The following is a 20428-nucleotide window of genomic DNA, read 5'->3' on the forward strand; positions in this document are numbered from 1 at the left end:
CCATCTTTAGAAAGCTGATGTTCCTTGGTGTTCTATAATCATCTAATGATTGGGGAGATGTTTCTTCTTCAGCAAATTAAGAGCTCTACTATATCTTTAAATATGAGTTAAAGCTAGTCTCCAGAATTCTGAATTTAAACTTCATTTATCTATACTTTTACTTATAAACACACACAGACACACAGACACACACACACACACACACACACACCTAACAATAGATGGGTGGGTGGATGGAGAGAGAGTGAGAGACAGAAAGAGAGAGACAGAGAGACAGACCATATAGATCACTCTATATGTCAGCTGTGAAATTCTGCCATTCCTACCAACTTTTACAAATTCTCACTTAATTTTGCCATTTCCAGTCTGGTAAATTCATGCCTCCTGTATTTTTCCATTTGAATGCCTTACCTCATCCAGATCGCATAGAAACATCTTTCATTTTTAAAACTATTTTGAGAATTGTCTCTAGTATTTGAGAACCATTCCTTGTTGACTCTTCACAGAGGTCGCCATTTTGATAATTTTTCCATTTGTTGCCTAAACTGAATCTTCCTCAGGAAATTCTTACGCCTCTGTAGCTTGTTTAGTGAATATCATAAATAAATGAATCCAACAGCTTCAATCAATACGTAATAGCTACATGATAAAACTGGTAGCAATGTGGAGTTGAACTCTGCTCCTAATAACTCTGCTCCTACAACTGACCCCATCCCATTGGGTTCACAACCCCTTGTGATCACAGAAAAGGAAGTGCAAGATCTATTTAACAGACAGAAGCCAGGAATAGCACCAGGCCCAGACAAGATAACTCCTTCTTACTTACCGGTAAAAGTCTGTGCTGACCAATTGGCCCACATCTTCACTTGAATCTTCAACAAATCACTAGAGATGTGCCATGTTCCTTCTTGTTTCAAACACTCCACTGTCATCCCAGTGGCGAAAAAGCCCTCCATCAAGGAACTGAATGACTACAGACCAGTTTCTCTAAAAGCAACTGGTTAGTAGTTATGAAAACCTTTGAAAGGCTAGTGATGTCCCACTTGAAAACCATCACGGATCTGCTGTTAGGCCCCCTGCAATTTGTATACCGTGCAAATAGATCAACAGATGATGTTGTTAATATGGCTCTGCGCTACATCCTACAACATCTTGAATCTCCAAAGACCCACGCAAGGGTCCACTTTGTAGACTTTAGTTCATCATTCAATACCATCATACCGGACATTCTTCTAACTCAGTGTTTTTCAACCTTTTTGTGCAAAGGCACACTTTTTTCATGAAAAAAATCACGAGGCACATCACCATTAGAAAATGTTAAAAATTTTTAACTCTGTGCCTATATTGACTATATATAAAGTAATTTTCCCACGGCACACCTTACACTATGTCACGGCACACTAGTGTGCCGCAGCACAGTGGTTGAAAAACACTGTTCTAACTAAACTAAATCAGCTAACAGTACCTGAACACACTTGTAAGTGGATCATAAGCTTCCTAACAGACAGGAAGCAGCAGGTGAAGCTAGACAAAATCACATCAGATACCTGTCCAGGAGCCCCCCAGGGCAGTGTGCTCTCTCCACTTCTCTTCACTCTATATACCAATGACTGCATCTCAAACGATCCATCTTTTAAATTACTGAAGTTTTCAGATGATACAACAGTGATTGGTCTCGTTCAAGCCAACGATGAAACTGCATACAGATAGGAGATTGAACAACTAGCCTTGTGGTGCCACCGGAACAATCTGGAACTGAACACACTCAAAACCGTAGAAACGGTGGTAGATTTTAGGAGAAACCCTATCATACTACCACCTCTTACAATACTAGACAACATAGTATTAACAGTATAGACCTTCAAATTTATAGTTCTATCATATCTCCAGACCTAAAATAGATACCTAACATCAAAAACGTCATCAGAAAAGCACAACAAAGAATGTTTTTTCTGTGCCAACTCAGGAAGCTCAAACTGCCCAAGGAGCTGCTGATACAGTTCTACAAAGGAATTATTGAGTCTGTCATCTGCACCTCTATAACTGTCTGGTTTGGTTCTGCAACCCAACAAGACAGACACAGACTTCAGAGAATAATAAGAACTGCAGGAAAAACAATTGCTGCCAACCTGCCTCCCATTGAGGACCCGTACACTGCACCAGTCAAAAAAAGGACCATGAAAATATTTAAAGAACCCTCACATCCTGGATATAAATTGTTTCAACTCCTACCCTCAAAATGACATTATAGAGCATTGCACACCAAGACATCTAGACACAAGAACAGTTTTTTCCCCGAATGTCAGCACTCTGCTAAACAAATAATTCCCCCACCACTGTCAAAACTATTCACTAAGGCTGCATTACTATTAGTCTTCTCATCATTCCTATCACCCATCTCCTCCCACTTATGACTGCAGGACTGTAACTTTGTTGCTTGTATTGTTATGATTTATACTGATATTGTTTCCTGATTGCTTATTTGTACCCTATGACTATCATTAAGTGTTGTACCTTATGATTCTTGATGAACGTATCTTGTCTTTTTATGTACACTGAGAGCATATGCACCAAAGACAAACTCCTTGTGTGTCCAATCACACTTGAAGAATTCTATTCTATTCTATTCTATTCTAACTGCATGGAAAAATACCTGTATCAAAAGTAAAGTCTACTTATAGTAAAATCAAGGTTCAAGTTTTTGTCCCTCTTTTTTGTTCCTATCTGATCAATGAGCTGAGAGTCACCCTCTTTTGGGCAGAAGGCATTAGTTCCATCTATTTCATGTTCTGGTAATGTCTCACAGGCTGTTTGCTGGTAAACCATGTAAGAACTTTTGCATTCAGACTTGATTTGGTCCTGGTCTGTTAGCTGTTTTTTCTTGCAACTCACAGCACTTTTATTATTTTCACAACCATAAATTCAAAGATATCTTTTTTTCCTTCTCTCTCTTTCTCAGTGTTCAACTTTCATAGACTTATATTGCCACTGGAAAGTCTACAGCTGTACGATTCTGATCTTTGTTGTCATTGAAATGTCCTTATCTTTCATGATCTTCTTTAAGTTTGTTACTGACTTCATCTCTAGGATTAATCTCTGTTTATTTCTCCAGCCACATTGTCCATCTTTATTTAAACTCTCTATATCTCTTCATCATCATCACTTTGCCATCAATACTAAATTCATTAAACTTGTCAGTTGTCAGAGTGGCACTAAAATTATGTTCCAAAATTCTAATACAAAACACTGGACACAAAAACTGTGCAATGCTATGTCCTGTACATAGCTATGGAATCATATTACTTAATGTAAAAAAAAACACCACAAGATATTTCAATTTATAAATGTTTTGAAAAGTAACAAGCATCAATAATTGAAATGAAGAAGTCTAAAGCAGGATTTTTTAAAGCAGTAAGTAAATTGGAATGAGAATAATGGATGGGATGCACATATTAATCTAACCACATGGAATCATGTCTATCCAAATTCATTTTACGACATTAAGACACATGCTTCTTTGCAAGTTCCATATCCCAAAAACTTTCTTTTCCATATTTTGCTGTACCAAATACTGTGTTTTTGTCCTATCTATGGACAACATAACAAGGACATTTTAAAAATGAACTGTTATATATGAACCTGAGGAATATGAACAAAATAGCCACACACACAAAAAATCACATCCAGGAACTGATTTGTAATTCAACAAATTAGTAACACAGGATTGTGTTTGCAACTATAAACTATTATTCTCACATTCCCTGGTTTGAACTCAGCAAAAAGAATTCAGGTACTCAAACATGCAGTGTCCAGGCATCATGTGATCACTTTTGTAACCTTCTGACAAGCAAAGTGAATGGGGAAGCCTGATTCACTTAACAACTATGTCACTAACTTAATTGCAATGATTCACTTAACTGTAGCAATAAAAGCATAAAATGATACAAAATTCACTTAACAAATGTCTCAATTCATAACATAAATTTTGGACTCAATTGTAGTCGTATGTCAACACTACCTGTATACTGGGCCATCCTACTGCTCCAGTCTGGGTGGCTTCTACATTGTATATTAGGACAGAAACATTGAAGATACACAGAGTGTAGGTATGGAAAACTCTCTCATGTGAACTGGATATGTAATCTGATGGAGAGTCAGATTTCATGAAAAAGTTTTCCAGAGTTTAGCCGCTCCCTCTTCATATCTTCCCAGAATGCCTGACAGTATTTTAATAGTCCGTGACCAACAGTGACTGTTGGGCTGTTCACTGAATGCCAAAAAGTATGATACGAAGACTGCTACTTGATAAACAAGAAACTGCAGAGAAAGTTGTAGAATAGAAATAGACAAAACTATTGTGACTTTTTTTAAAAATGTGCAGTTATCAATGAAAATGTTCACGTGCATAAGCTGTTAATTTTGACTCAGAAGATTTTATGCCCATCACTGATCAGACCTAGTTTTATTCTGTATTTATATATTTTGTCATCATGAAAAAAATATGTCCTTAATGATTGATTTACTAAGACAATAGAGCAAATCACATTAGTTTTTGTCAGGTTTTTTCCCCTACATGGTTAGTAATTAGGATGCTATTTGAAAATTAGAGTCCTGATGATGAGATAATTTCAGGAAGAAGAATCGTAAATCCAAAGTTCTATGCTTTAAAAGAAAAAAAAATCCAGTAAGTTACTTTCCCTGCACACTATAAATTTGATCTTTATTGATGATTTTCTGAGAAGATTAAATTTTGCTCCCTAGTGACTCCCTCCCACCAGAAAAGGAGAATAGCAAGCTACAATTTGCATTGCAAAAGTAAAAACAAATATTTTGGCAGTACTAAGGAAAAAAGGGTTAGAAGTTTGAATCACTACAGTAATTAAGCTGTACTGTCCAATTGAGTCTTTTTTGCATGGGAAGCAGTAGGCACAACTTCCATATTAATTTTTGGGGCAGGGTATGAAAAAACCTGGGCAACATTGTACATACATATTACTTTTAGAAAACATTTAGACACATCCACAAATTGCAGTGGTTTTGTCAAATCAAATGAATTACTCAGAAGATAAGATAATGTGGAAAGGATTCATGGAAGCACTCAAGAACTGCTTCCATGGTTTGTTTGGGAATAGTTTGTTTTTTTAAAGAATTGGTTTAAACCATTAATACATTATTTTACTATCTAATGTTTTACAAAGCTTCATTAAGACTACAAAGACAATTTAAATAATAGGTTGATATGGCACTTGGGTAGTGTTAGATTAGATGCCTGTTAAATTAATAAGCAAACATTCCATGTGTCAGGGCCCAGTAATGATTATCCTGAAAGACTGTGGCAGATTTCTATCAGACTATTCACAGACTGGTTATGAATCATTACGGGCTGTGAATGTTGTAGCCTCGTAAGTCCTCGGACTTACAAATGACAGCTCGGCGGCAGCCAGGCGCGTCTTAGCCAATCAGACATGCCTGCCGGTTGCCGGGCTGTCATACGCGAGGCTATTGGTTGAACTATTTGACAGCCGAGTATAAAAGGCTGTCAGACGAAGGAGAGGTGCCGGTCTACTCACAGTTGATGTTCTATTCGTTCTTGTTTGAATAAACGGTTCAAGGTTACCTCAGACGCCTCCTCGTAATTTCTACCGCCGATTTAACAGTGAATGAATATAATTCACAGCCGTTTAAATAAAAAAGGGGATTTTGGTACTAAGCGTGTGATTTTTACCATCTCAGGAAGCCTAGGTCAGAACATTTAAAGAATAATAAGGAGCAAGGAAGAATTAACAATAAAAGATAGAAAAATAAATATGGCTTTGGTAGAAACTTATTGGACGTGAATAGAAAGGGCTAAATAAGAAGTATCTAGTAAATGGAATTAAACATTGGTGAAAAAAGAATGAAATAATTTAAGATGAACTGAAATAAGGAAACTCTGGGCCCGTAATGGCGAATCTATAGCATGCGTGCAAAGATGGCACGCAGCACCGTCTCTGTGGGCATGCGAGCCATCACCCTAGTTCAGCTCAACCATTCCTACTGGTGGTCAGGTTTCTGCTGTGCATGTGCGAGGAGTGTGCAGGGGGCCTGTGCGTGAATGACATGCAGGGGGTGCATGCACATGCAGGGAGGTGGGGAAAATGGGGGGCATGGTGCATGCACAGGGGAATGGTGTGCATGCACAGGGGCCACGTGGGCATCACATTTTGGGCACTCAATCCGGAAAAGGTTAGCCATCACTGCTTTAGGGAAAGAATTTCTGAGAGTTAAGGAACAATTCTGAGATGTCCAAAATGCTACAAATGCTAGTACTTGAAGAAAAAGTGGTAAAAAGGAAGTGAAAATGTTGATTGTACATTTAGATAGTACAACTGGTAGAATGCTAAAATATATGTATGATTTATGGGGTGGCTGTGCAACTTGTTTAATTTTTGTATAAAAGCTTGCCATTTTAAAAATTGCCATTACTCTCCCCTTATGATTCATCAGGGTGCCATTGGCTAGGCAGTGTCGGCCGGCGACCCTCAGGGAGAGAGCCTTCTCTGTGGGAGCGCCTTCCCTTTGGAATGAGCTGCCCCCTCAGCTTCGCATAATTCCCAACCTCCGGTCCTTCTGGCACACCCTAAAAAGTTGGCTTTTCCAGCAAGCCAGGCTGGCCTGAATAAAATAAATTATTAATTTTAATTGTTAATTTTAATTTAATTTCTAAATCTCATTGTAAATGTCTATTGGGTTTTTTGGATATTCTATTTAATCTTTCTTTTAACTTTTGTAATATGTGTTTTTATGTTGTATGCCACCCTGAGTCCTTTGGGAGAAGGGCAGCATATAAATCCAATAACCTAAACCGAATCAGAGTAAGCCAGATATTCAGACTGTATTTAGCCACCTTTAAAGTCCTTTTTAAGGACCTGGGATAGGTCATGCTCATGTTTTATGATCTTAGAGGTATTGTTGCAGGATGTAAAACTGATTTTATTATTACTAATTTGTTTAGTGGAACAGGAAAGGTATCTCGCAGAATTCGGATTAGATTAGATTAGATTAGATTAGATTAATTTTATTTATAGGTCGCCTAACCCCGGAGGACTCCGGGCGGCTTACAGAGAGGGGAAAGAAAATAAAAAAATAAAAAAAAAATAGACAAGTTAAAAACAACACAGATACATTCACTTCAGTCTGGGCTGGACCTCAACGATGAAGTCAACAGCCCCAGGCCTGCTGGAATAGCCAGGTCTTGACAGCTTTTCTGAAGGCCATGAGAGTGGGTGAGGTCCGGATTTCTGGGGATAGTTTGTTCCAAAGGGTCGGAGCAGCCACAGAGAAGGCCCTCCTCTGGAGAGCCGCCAGCCGACATTGTCTGGCTGACGGCATCTGAAGGAGGCCCACCCTGTGGGATCTTACCAGCCTCTGGGAGGAGTGTGGCAGTAGGCGGTCTCGCAGGTATGCTGGTCCTAAGCCATGTAGGACTTTAAAGGTAATAACCAACACCTTGAATTGCATCCGGAGACCAATAGATGGATATATGAAAATGGACTAAAAGGGGGAAATATAATCTAATTTTATGCTGGGCATGTACATACCAGATTTCTATTCTTCAGTAAGTTACTGAAAAATTTGTCAATAGGAGAAAGAGTTTATTGTTTGCTTTGTGATATAGAAAAGTGAATAAAGTGAATAGCTTAAATTCACTTAACTCCCTCCCTCCACTTTACCTCCACATACATACTTTCTGTGGAAAAAACAAGACCTCTAAACAGGCTTTATTGATTTTAAAAATAATAAAACCTGTTTAGGAGTCTTGCTTTTTCACAGGTAATATTTCAACAAAACAAGATAATGAGTATGAGGTACCACACAAAATTACTGCTGCCTGGCTGATAACTGAGCACTCAACTATATGTCAAAGAATTGTAACTGGTTCCTCATTATGGAATTATTTCTGATATCTTCCTTGCTAAGTTTTAGAAGCCACTTACAAAAACAGATAGAGCCTGTTAATGTTCCATTTACTCTTTTGTTCTAAGATTTTTTTGATAGCTTGTTTATTTTTTTTGTTTTATTTGTTTTATTAGACATTTATAGGCTGCCCTTTTCCCTGAGGGGACTCAGGGCGGCTTACAATCAAAAAGGAAAGGGGGTGTAGGACAATACAAAAAGAAATGTGCACAAAAGTAAATTAAATAGTAAAACTCAACATTCACTCAACATTCGGGAGGGGCAAAAGTAAACTTATCCCCAGGCCTGACGGGCTAGCCAGTTCTTGAGGGCTATGCGGAAGGCCTGGACGGTGGTGAGGGTACGAATCTCCACGGGGAGATTGTTCCATAGTGTCGGAGCCGCAACAGAGAAGGCTCTCCTCCGAGTAGTCGCCAGTCGGCACTGACTGGCGGATGGAATACGGAGGAGGCCAACTCTATGCGATCTGATGGGACGCAGGGAGGTAATTGGCAGAAGGCGGTCTCTCAAATAGCCAGATCCACTACCATGGAGCGCTTTATAGGTGGTGAGTAGGACCTTGAAGTGCACCCGGAGATCGACAGGTAGCCAGTGCAGCTCATGGAGGATCGGTGTTATGTGGGCGAACCGTGGTGCGCCCACGATCACTCGCGCGGCCGCATTCTGGACTAGCTGAAGTCTCCGGATGCTCTTCAAGGGCAGCCCCATGTAGAGCACATTACAGTATTCCAGCCTGGAGATCACAAGGGCTCGAGTGACTGTTGTGAGGGCCTCCCGATTCAGGTAGGGCCGCAACTGGCGCACCAGGCGAACCTGGGCAAATGCCCCCCTGGTCACAGCTGAGAGATGGTGGTCAAAAGTCAGCTGTGGGTCCAGGAGGACTCCCAAGTTGCGGGCCCTTTCTGAGGGGTGTAAGTTTTGTCCCCCCAGCCTGAGTGATGGTATGTTGGTCAAATTTTTGGGAGGGAAACACAACAGCCACTCGGTCTTGTCTGGGTTGAGTATCAGCTTGTTTGCTCTCATCCAGTCTTTAACGGCTTCTAGACCTCGGTTCATCACGTCCACCGCTTCATTGAGTTGGCACGGGGCGGACAGATACAACTGTGTATCGTCCGCATATTGGTGGTATTTTATCCCGTGCCTTCGGATGATCTCGCCCAGCGGTTTCATGTAAATGTTAAATAGTAGGGGGGATAGGACCGACCCCTGCGGCACCCCATAAGTTAGGGGCCTCAGGGACGATCTCTGCCCCCCCACCAACACCGACTGCGACCTGTCCGAGAGATAGGAGGAGAACCACTGCAAAACAGTGCCGCCCATAGCTGTTGATTACGTGAGTACCTGAGATAGTTCTAACTTTTGCGTCTTTCATTTAAATATCTTAAAATATTTTTTTAAATCCAACTCTTACAAATAAGTTTTTAAAATTCAATTTTAAGGAATTTAAATTCATAGACCCATTTTTTTTAAAAAATACTTAAGAATTAGGAGAAGGAATGATATCATCTTATATTTTCCAAGTTACTATATGAATAGATGGAGAAGGAAATAAATGTGGTTCTCACTGATGAAAAGTCTTCTATATTAAACTGACAATTGGCTGTTTTGGAGAAATGTAATTTTGAATTGAATTCTTATTGTAACTCCTAAACAATGCTATTTTCTTTCAACTTCTGAGGTTACTTCGTCCCCCTCTCTCATCTGCATTCAGGTTTGATCTTCCGCTTCTCTTTCCTTCTCTATCCAATACAGGTGCCCCTTTCACTTTCCCCATTTCTGTCTTTCCTTCTCCCACCCATATATTTTGTGCTGTTTCTATTGGAAGAAAGGACAGGTACTATGTATGCATGTTTATATTTTTCTTGTATGTTACTGGCTTTTGTGTAAGAAAAATAATGTTTTTGAGGTTCTTGATATTGCCTGGAATGAGGAGGAATCAATGTCCATGGGTCAAATTATGTCTATGCGGACTCTTTCTGTTCATATATTATATAGATCTCCCTTGTTCTCTGAGGACTTCGGGAAGATGAAGTGAGAAGAATATGACTAGACTACAGCAACGCTGGAGAAAAATATGGAGTCAATCCATCTGAACATGGGTAAGAGACTTCCTTTAGGGGCTGCAATAAAAAATAGCAAAATGTAATTATTTTTCCACTTGTCCACCAATAGCTGTCCAGTGGTCTTGTTTATAGTAATTCACTCCTAGAGAAGGAGGGACTGGAGGAGCATCTACCAGATAGTATGAAAACTATTCTAGGAAGTTGTTGGATAAAACAATCAGATTCTGAGTGAAGACTACCTGTGCAGCAGGGGTGAATTGCAGCAGGCACTACTGCTGGTTCGCTCGTTTGCTTCGCGCAAACTTTATGCACACTGTGCGTGCATGCACAATGCAATAAAATTGTTCTGTGCATGCACAGAAGCGAAAAACAAGATGGTGCCATCTATGGTGCCATCCGGAGAACCAGTTCAGAGGTGTGGCAGACTTGGGTCACTGCCAGTTACAGCGACCCAGGCTACCAAACCACTACCTGTTTGGCCGAACTGGTCTGAACTGGTAGGAATCCACCACTGCTGTGCAGATGCCTTGGTGGTGACTGGGGCATATCTGGCATAGTTATTTGGGATAAGTATGAACTTGTTATCTGAAGGAAGCAGACAGGATCTTCAATATTGCTTGTGTATTAAATTAATTCATTTTGTGGCATCAAAATCTCTTTCCCTCCTCATTTATAACATACAACTACATACACAGTAAATAATGGCAAATGCTTTCTTGATGGAGAGAATGGCAATTAAAAAGTCCTCTTTTCAAAAATCCTTCACTGGGTCCAATAATAATAGACAATTTTGTCTTGCCTCCAACCTTTCTTCTTGGGGAAGATTATTGAGAAGGTATTAAGCTTGCAACTACAGAGGAACCTAGATGAAAATGAATATTGGAATAGAGCACTGAGACAGCACCATCATCTTTTCTGATGACTTCTGGTGGGACCAGGATGTAGGTAGTATATTTATCCTAGTCCTTAATCTCTCTGCGACTTTTCATATCATGTTCATGGTAACTTTTTGAATCAGTGTGAGATCTAAGAGTGGGGTGCATGTGATGTTATGTTGGTTCGTCTCTTTCATTTATGACAATTTCAGTCAATGATGGTAGGAAAGGAAAAATATAGTCCGGGGCCTCTGTATTGTATGGTTCTCCAGGGAACTATTTTCTCTCTGATATTAATTAACATCTTTATGAAATCACTGGCATCAAACATTGATTATGGGGTCAAGGCTGATGACACCCAAACATCTCCACTCCATAGCAGTAGTTTCTTTCTCAGTGGCTGGAGGCTGTGGAATATATGGATGAGGTGACATAGTGGCTAACTCCATGCTGGGGAGTAGCTAACATGAAGTGACCAAGTATCTGTGGAGTTCTGAATAGAGAAACATAAACTTTGACTCAATCCTCATAAGATCAAATAGCCGTTTGGTTTTAGGGACTATGGTTCTGGGGACTCTCCATTTTTGGTGCTGCATAGGATCACACTTCCCTAAACAGCACTGTGATATGGGCTCCTCTTGGTACCACAACTCTTGCTGGAAGACTAGATATTATGGACAGGAAGGGCTTTCCACAAATCCATCTTGTTTTCTATCTGCAACGATTCCTGCATGAGACACCGTAAAAATGTTCACTCATGCCCTAGTTACCTGCTATACTACAATAGGCTCTACAGGGGTCTGCCTTTCAAAACCACCAGGAAACTATAGAGGTTCATAATGCTAGAAGATACAATAGAGCTGGAACGACTGCACAGTAGGACTAACCAGACTACTTTTCTTGCACATCTACAAGAAAAGGCTAATGTGTTTGGGACTCTTTAATTTAGAAACAAAGTAACTGAGGAAAGACATGACTGGCATATATAAAGTCAAGCAAAATAACAGAGCTTGGAATCTTCCAAAGAAAAAGGTTATAATAAAACAGTAAGGGGAAAAAATACTCCTTTACACAGGCCATTTATTTAAATGAATTAACTAGGGAAATAAATTACTTCAAAAGATGTTGCTAGCCAATGACCTGAATGGTTTAAAAACAATATTAGATAAATTCACAATAGGCCTGCCAGTCTTGAAGAGCTAATATTATCTCCAAGCAGAGGCCAGCTTGTTTCTGAATATTAGGTGTATAAAAGGAGATTTTTCTAATCCTGTTTGTATTCATATCAAACATATCTACTTGGCCACTGTGAGAAATACAAATCTGGACTGTTATTTGGCCTGATGTAACTGTTTTTTGTTCCTATGAATACCAAAGAAAACATTTTTTTTAAATTAAAGCTGTTTCACAGAGAAATATTTCATGAAAAACTATCAACCCAGAACTACCTAATAGTCTGAAACTAGTCTAAAATTATTCTAAAAATATGTTACCAAAATCAAAAATCCTGTCAGAACTCACAGTAGGTAGTAGCTGTTTGTTGTTGTTTTAATAAAGTGTAACAAAACTTTGAAAATAACTTGCAAAGAAAATAAAAATCCTAAAGTACTTTATTATAGCATTTCTTGTATAAATCTGATGGTGGTTGTCAATACAATATATTCTCTATATTCAAAATCCTGATAAAAAGTAAAGTAAAAATTCTACATAATTCAGTAAACAAAGTTTAAACTTCCTTAAAAGAAGTAGGATAACTCACTCCCATTTTTACAAAGTTTTATGCAATGCGTTCATGACATTCTCATTTAAAATTTGAAAAGTAAAAAGTTTTAAAATAAAATTTACCTTTTTGTCTCCACCTTTAAAATGTATAATTGCATAAATGTGCTATATCAGAAATAATTATATACTGGTAGACGTGTTTAAAATGTCTTTGGTTTCACCTTATGCATAAGCATTCCAGCTGGTCATTAACTATCTGGAACAGGTCCAACTTTTTTAATGTCATTGATCCATACACATGTACAATTTCAGAGTTTGCTCTTTTAGAAATTTAATTCACTTTCCCATTGTTATACCAGGGAAAGAGCTTCTAAAAAAACCCAGTTATTCCAAATACTTTTTTGTTTATAAACAACACTATGTAGTTAAATGCAAAATTAAGTTTCAGTCTATCACATAGAGGGACCTGGTGGCTCAGTGGCTAAGAGGCTGAGCTTGTTGATCAGAAAGTTTGGCAGTTCGAATCCCTAGTCCCTGCATAACGGAGTGAGCTCCTGTTACTTGTCCCAGCTTCTGCCAACCAAGCAGTTCGAAAGCATGTAAAAATGCAAGTAGAAAAATAGGAACCACCTTTGGTGGGAATGTGATAGTGTTCCATGTGCCTTCATCATCTAGTCATGCCAGCCACATGATCACAGAAACTTCTTCAGACAGTGCTGGCTCTTCAGCTTTGAAATGGAGATGAACATTGCCCCCTAGACTTGGGAACGACTAGCACATATGTGCAAGGGGAACCTTTACCTTTACTATCATATAGGTTTCTTTATTTGAAAGTATACTTTAAAACTGAGCTTCAAACTATATTACCTGTGACTTCCAGGAAATTATTAGTAATAAGTAAAAAAGACAATCTTGGCAGAGTGGCCAAAATTTAAGCCTCCACACATTCATTCATTATAAATAATTAAATGTATGAAGTCATAGCACATTATAGTTCCTAGTTTTTAGAGATCAGGTCAACTATTACTTATCCTGAACACCAACATTAATGTGTATTGATCACCATCCTCAGTTTAGTTGTTTAAGTGATTCCTATGACATCTTATATTTGGAGTTATTTCAAAATCAAAGTTCCTGGAAAAAATTACAACCAGGATGCTAGATTTCTATTAATAATTTATTCACAAAATACTATTTTACTATAGAGACTTTAAATGATTTGCAAGCTCCCACCTAATATGATAAAGTCCTAGTAAAAAGTGCATGCATTAATAACATGCACTGTATCAGGAAAGATATAGGAAAATACTCTTGATCAATGGTCCTACCATAACATAAACAAGCCTACCTCCCAGTGTGTCAACAAACTCAGTCAAGCAGCTTCCCACCTCATCCAAATCTTAGCATTGTTCATTGAAAAAGCAAGAGTACAGCTTGGAGAAGATCATGTGTAAACAAAGCAAATCTGATGACTTTCTCATTAAAAAGGAAATCTCATCTTCTAATTAATTGGCAAGCTAATTGCCCAAAACTCTATAGTAATCCTAGACTTAGAACCTAGGTGCTACATTACATAGAAGTCTTCACACTTCACAACCCAGCCTCAGATTTGTCAGTTCTGCTTGATTTGTTCAAATAGTGTATTCCACAACAGCTGTTAGAAATAATACATTGGAACAGCTGCTATGACAGACACAAAGGACCTGGAATTTTAATTGGCCTCAACATTACATTTCTCATTTTCCAAAACTAAAAAAAAAAAATTAAAAAAATCCAAGGATAGATTGAAAAATGCCTAATAAAACTAGATGATGTTTGCTTTCTGGTAAGTAAGGTAAGGTTTTATTTTGGCTACACAAATTTGCTATAATTGACTCCTTGAAATGACTGATCACACATCTATTACAAATGACTGATCACATACTTGGGAATTCTCAAGTGAATAGGAGCAAAGGAAACTAAATAAGGAAGTCTGCGGATAACCTTTTTAAATGCTGGCTAAAAGACAAGAGAATCCTACAGCACCTCAAGGTAGAGTCCAAAGAACCTTATCAGAAGCCTTCTGAATATGCCAACAATCTCTTCCTTCACAGTAAATTAAATTAATCCCATATACTGTAAATTCTGCAAAGATTAAAATACTTTATTTTTTTTTTTTTACTGGAAACATCATTTGATCTCCTGTCTGGAAGAATGGCTAACTAACCAAGTTGTAGGAGGATGTTTTGATGTCTAGAATATTTTTGCTCCTTACAACAAATACTACATGGGATTCAACTCAAACTGAAAACCATTTAGAGGGTACAACTTCATTCACAAATTTATTGCATATGTAAAATGGGATTTTTATCTGCATATAAAGATAGATAGATAGATAGATAGATAGATAGATAGATAGATAGATAGATAGATAGATAGATAGATAGATAGATATAGATATAGATATAGATATATGAGAGAGAGAGAGAGAGAGAGAGAGAGAGAGAGAGAGAGAGAGAGAGAGAGAGAGAGAGAGAGAGAGAGAGAGAGAGAGAGAGAGAGAGAGAGAGAGAAGCTATATATAATTTTACAAGGTATATAAACAGATTATTACGGATAGAATTTTTAACCATTTACAGTTCTACACCATAATTTATACTGTGTTGAGCATGGCTTTTGATATTTATTCTTGGCTTAGAGCTTAATAGTGCAATACAATATATTCAATTATTTACAACAAGTTCATAATAAACTGGAAAACTATGACATTGGTGATATTTGAAAATGTTTGTTTACATGTAATTCATTTTGTATCTTTTCTTCCAATTTTATAACTGGCTGTATATTTTCTTCAATGCTATATAAAACTATAAATAAAATATAACAAAATTGTTCATTATGACCAGCCAAAGGTTTTAGGGTTTAGTTTTGGGTTTATTCAATACGGGTACAAAAAGAGAGTAGAAAAATCAGTCTTACTTTCAGCATCTGCACAAAGTAGGAAGCATAGTAGCACTACTATTGGCCTGGCTATGTGCATCATCTGACAGCTTGGCACCAGCATGCTTCGACAGCTTTGGTCACTGGCTTAGAAGCCACTGCGAGTATCTCCAACCTGAAATTCCAGATGAAGAACTTTCAAAGCCTGAGAGGAGCAAGAAATAAAACAAAAGAGAGAGAGAGAGAGGGACAGAGAGAGAGAGAGAGGGACAGAGAGAGAGAGAGAGAAAGACAAACGTTCAGAATGCTTTGCTTTTCCCCCTCCAAATACACCCACAAAACATACTATTAACAATAAAGGCAAAGTGAAGATCTGGAGATCGAGATTAGACTTGCAAAATAAATTAAAAACTGTACATTTTAACAGCATTTATAAAAAGGCCAAACCAAAAATAATCATTTCCCAAGGCATCCTATAAATTATCCTGGGATAAATGATTCCTGTGTGCTACTAAATACTTTCTTTTCTTAGCAACATGAGACGGAGTTATTTCTAATGATATCCTAGTTTAATATTTAACCGAATAAAGCATACGGATCCTTTAAAGTAACATTTAGATTTATTTTCCTCAAATAAGAATCAAAGGGCCAAATCTTCTGCTCCTAAAGTGCTATCTGCAACAGTAGGACATTAGCATTTGTGTATTAATTTAACAACTGTATCTCTGATTGTAGCATATTATAATTCTTCTATATATTACATCAAACTTTCTGTTTTGTCTCTGTTTTAGGACTATATGTAAATTATGTAATTCATAATTAAATTATAAATAAATATTCTAGAGTTTGATTTTATATCTCATATATGAATTAATAAATAATAGAGAGTGAACTTCTGCTATTAAGAAGAAATATTTTTTGCTCTGCTTTAACTATATTAGTAATAAACATGGAAATGTATTTTCCCTTGGAGAAAATTTAGCTATAGCTCAAAACAGAATTCTTGCACTAATTGTTCCACAATTATAGCTTCTAAAAGTAGTAAAAGACACTGTTTGGAAGCTCAGAAATGAGCACAATATAAAGAGAGAAACATTATAATAACAAAAAATATATTTACTGCATGCCAAAAAGTATAAAAGGAATAAACAATAATAATGATAATAGCAGCACACCTTTACATATTCATAAGCAACATTTTAAAAACCTTGCTTTATAGTACAGAACAATATTTTGAAAACTCATTTTGAGGAAAGAACAAGAGAAGCAGATGTTTACAAATGCACTACCATAAAAGTCTTTCAAATGATATTTCTGATTTGATTGTTACTATCCAAAAGCAAATTTAAGAGGCATAAGCAATGTACTAAAAGTACCGGCTTTCTGTTTTCTCTACTACCCACTTTGTGCCAGCCTTTCAAGTGACAGCAAAGTCCATGAGACATCATTCCTGTCAAATTCAATTTGTCTCTGTGCAAGCATAGGAGAACCAAATGCTGCAGCAATGACTCCACTGTTATCACATAAGATTGAAAAGTGTTTTTGCATGAATTCATCTGACGAAGTGATGACAAAAGATCAAACTATTTTCAGATTCTTATGGTATTTTGTATTTTAAAAAAAGTTCATGTATCTTAATATCAGCAGAGGAGTTTTCAAACTAGGCCTTTATAGAATCTACACAGGTATTAATGAGCAAATAAATGGCCCAGGAAAGTAATGAAGAAGAAAATTGTGAGCTGCATCAAATTCATTTCCAAATATGTTATTATTCTAAGGTAGCAAAGAAAAAGGCATTTTGCTCATCTAGTTGAAATATGCAGGCAGGTTTTGATGGCAAATGAAAGGGACACAATATAAAATAAATTCTCCCTACCTATGAGACAGATTTCAGTTTCTTGTTTTCAGCTGAATGTATTTAGCTTATACTTGGAATTTGTGGGAGGGAGGACAGTGTATAATCTCACATTCTGAAATAAATTATTAAAACATTTTTCCAATTTTCCATGTATGTGACGGTGGCAGATTTTAATATTCTATGTTTTTAGAGTGTGAAAGAGGGAAGAGGAGGTACATATCCTTTCCTGGTTAATTCCATCCATCCATCCATCCATCCATCCATCCATCCATCCATCCATCCATCCATCCATCTATCTATCTATCTATCTATCTATCTATCTTCTGTCTGAAATAATGAAGCATCACATGAAAATTAACACTGATAAGTGACATAAATACATGGGAAATGCTTTTTGTTATTTACATACATACATATATTAGCACTCACGTGTGCACATATACACACACACATATGTTTTCAAAGTCCCCTTATCCCACCTTCTTCATTAGGTTGTCTATCTTTACCTCTGTCTGCTTCTTGTGTTTAATAGAAAAAAATTAACAAATTCTGCTTCTCAGTATATTCTGAAAGGCTATAGATACAAAGCTTATGTGGCCAAATGTTATACACAGTAAAAGGCTAAAAATAAAGACCAGGAATTTTGCACCTATATAAATACTGTATTATGCTCAGTCGCCATGCAGACATAAACCATTAACAGTAGCAAAGTCTTTGGTACTATACCCCTAGTGGCATTATTGTTCACATCATAAAACCTTGAATCCTTTGTGACGTGATGTCCTTTCTCTGAACGCTTTCAGAGTGCTATAAGTTTAACTAAGTAGAAAACATACTAATATGTTCCCTCAGTGACCCTTAGCCTCTTAGGGGGAGGGAAAAAACCCTCTTTCATTGTTTGTATATCTACAGCAAGCTTTTAGTATTTTAGGCTGTGAAAATACATGTGTCTGGAATAGATAAATGGTTTTTAAAAATACTGTTAGTGAAGTCATGCGAATGACGGGGCTAGTAACAGGGATTAGCTGCTATAGGGGCAAATGCTGTCAAATTGTTTCACATAAACTCTGGTTCAGCCTTGACCTACAATGTGCTTTAACCCCAGCCCAACCCTAGCTCATTGAAGAAAGAAATAATACTGCTAAAAAGTGGTGAATAGGATGCAGGCATTTTTTAAACTATACTTGCTCTTAAATTAAAATCTCTACCTTCAAAAATCTTCACCTTTCAGTGCAGAGGGCATGTTTTATTCGCTGCTAATAAGAAGTTATTTTTGACCAAAGCATTTTAGAATAATTTTTGACCTTTTCTAACCTCCTAGAATAATACAAAATTTGTGGGGATGGCAGAAGTAACATTCAAAATGTAGAATTTTATATAAAATATACCATTCTTCATGTTAAAGTTTGATGGGCAATGCTTCTGTATTTCAGAGAAACCAGGAGTGAAGATGTTTTTACAAAAAAAATATATATATTGCAAAACATGTTTTGGAAGTTGCATGGAATGATGCCTTTTATTCAGCCGAATGATGCCCACTAAAGAATACATTCCCCCACAAATACAGTCTAATTATTTTCAGAGATACGAGCATATATAAAATTTATTTTACATTTGTGAAATGTGAACAATGCCATTGCCTAACCAATATATTGAGTCCTAGTTTGCATTTTTATTTTGTAGGGGAAAAAATAAGGGATGTTTATTTATAGAGTTTTTAAACATTCTTTTCAATTGTTGCCTTTTTGACAAATCTAGGTTACTGAAAACAGAAAAAAAGATTGGTTTTGGTTTATCTATTTAAAAATAAATGTATACTATTAAAGTTTAACAATGTGTTCTCTTTTCTGAAAATCTTCAAAGGCAAATCTAGATGCAGATATATATACAATTTCTATCACAAACATACAGTAAAAGGAGGAGTCAGTTTTCCAGTAAATAAGTTCTATTAATTTCCTGTGCGCAGTTCACCAAATTAATATATTAAATTTACTGCCATAAATAAAAACATGTTAAGATCACCAAATTAATATATTAAATTTACTGCCATAAATAAAAACATGTTAAGAAAAAACCCTCAGAATTTCCTGGCGTGCCAAATATGACTCATATTTAGGATATGAATATTGGAATGTAAAGTGATAAGCCAGACTAGACATATCATTTCAAAAAATGTATCTTTCACAGAAAACAAAAATTCTGTTTTCTGAAGTAATGCATATTTAGATTAATGTCATCAAAACATAAAATAGATGAAAGCAAAGTAAAAGTATACAAATTATCTATGTTAAACTGCCTCATGTATTTTTCACTGGTAAATTTCAAATCTAAATTTGTTAATAGTGACATCAATCTAACTTTTTTCATGTAAACAAGAGGAAATTTTGATTTTAGTTTCTTCTGTTTTCCCCTGAGAACTGGTCAAGGGATTTTGAGAGAACATGTTATAAAACTCTATGGTGGTAAGATGTCCTAGAGAGCAGACTAAACTGCAGGGCAGCTTGATTGCTGGAAATGTTTAATTATAACAAAGATATGTTAATCTCTATGTGTAAATAGTACTACTCTGGTTTAAATTTCAACTTCATTAAACAACAGCAGAAGGTAGAAGCATAATTCATAGGATCAAAACAAAATATATAAAAAAGGATCATGATAGTTGCTTCTTGAAATGATATTTGAGTTCCTCCTGGCTGGCTTGGGGCCTCAGAGTGTGTGCTACGATGGAGGTGGTTGATTGAGGTGGGTATTGAAAATTACCCAATACCATCCATCCTCTTGGTTTTAACTTTTTATTTAACTGTTGCTAATCTTAATTTTAATATTTATAATGTTTTTATACCTATGTTTTTATTCTATTGTGAGAGTCACCCCAGGCAGTGAGATAGGCAGTGTATAAATTTAACAATAAATAAATAAACTATTAAAAACATGGCCATTCTCCCAATAGAGAAGGGTGACAATTGCATTCCAGTTGAATGGATGATTTTAGTTTGTATGTTTCTCTTTGGGCTACTCAGGATCACTTTTTTATT

General features: G+C 36.8%; 1 protein-coding gene across 17 annotated transcripts in view; it reads right to left on the reverse strand.

The window, feature by feature from the left end:
* The window catches only part of PTPRD (protein tyrosine phosphatase receptor type D), a 1257980-nt gene that overhangs the window by 252315 nt on the left and 985237 nt on the right, over positions 1 to 20428 (reverse strand). For all 17 annotated transcript variants that reach the window (XM_087716068.1, XM_087716065.1, XM_087716064.1 and 14 more), the window contains one exon: positions 15575 to 15740. In XM_087716068.1, coding sequence (XP_087572194.1) covers positions 15575 to 15659 — 85 coding nt within the window. In that variant the 5' untranslated portion in view covers positions 15660 to 15740. The remainder of the gene's footprint in view (positions 1 to 15574; positions 15741 to 20428) is intronic.

Source organism: Thamnophis sirtalis, unplaced genomic scaffold (genome assembly GCF_051295495.1).
Source record: "Thamnophis sirtalis isolate CommonGarterSnake01/CBP01778 unplaced genomic scaffold, rThaSir2_p1.2 scaffold_5, whole genome shotgun sequence".
In the NCBI taxonomy this organism is placed as follows: Eukaryota; Metazoa; Chordata; class Lepidosauria; order Squamata; family Natricidae; genus Thamnophis; species Thamnophis sirtalis.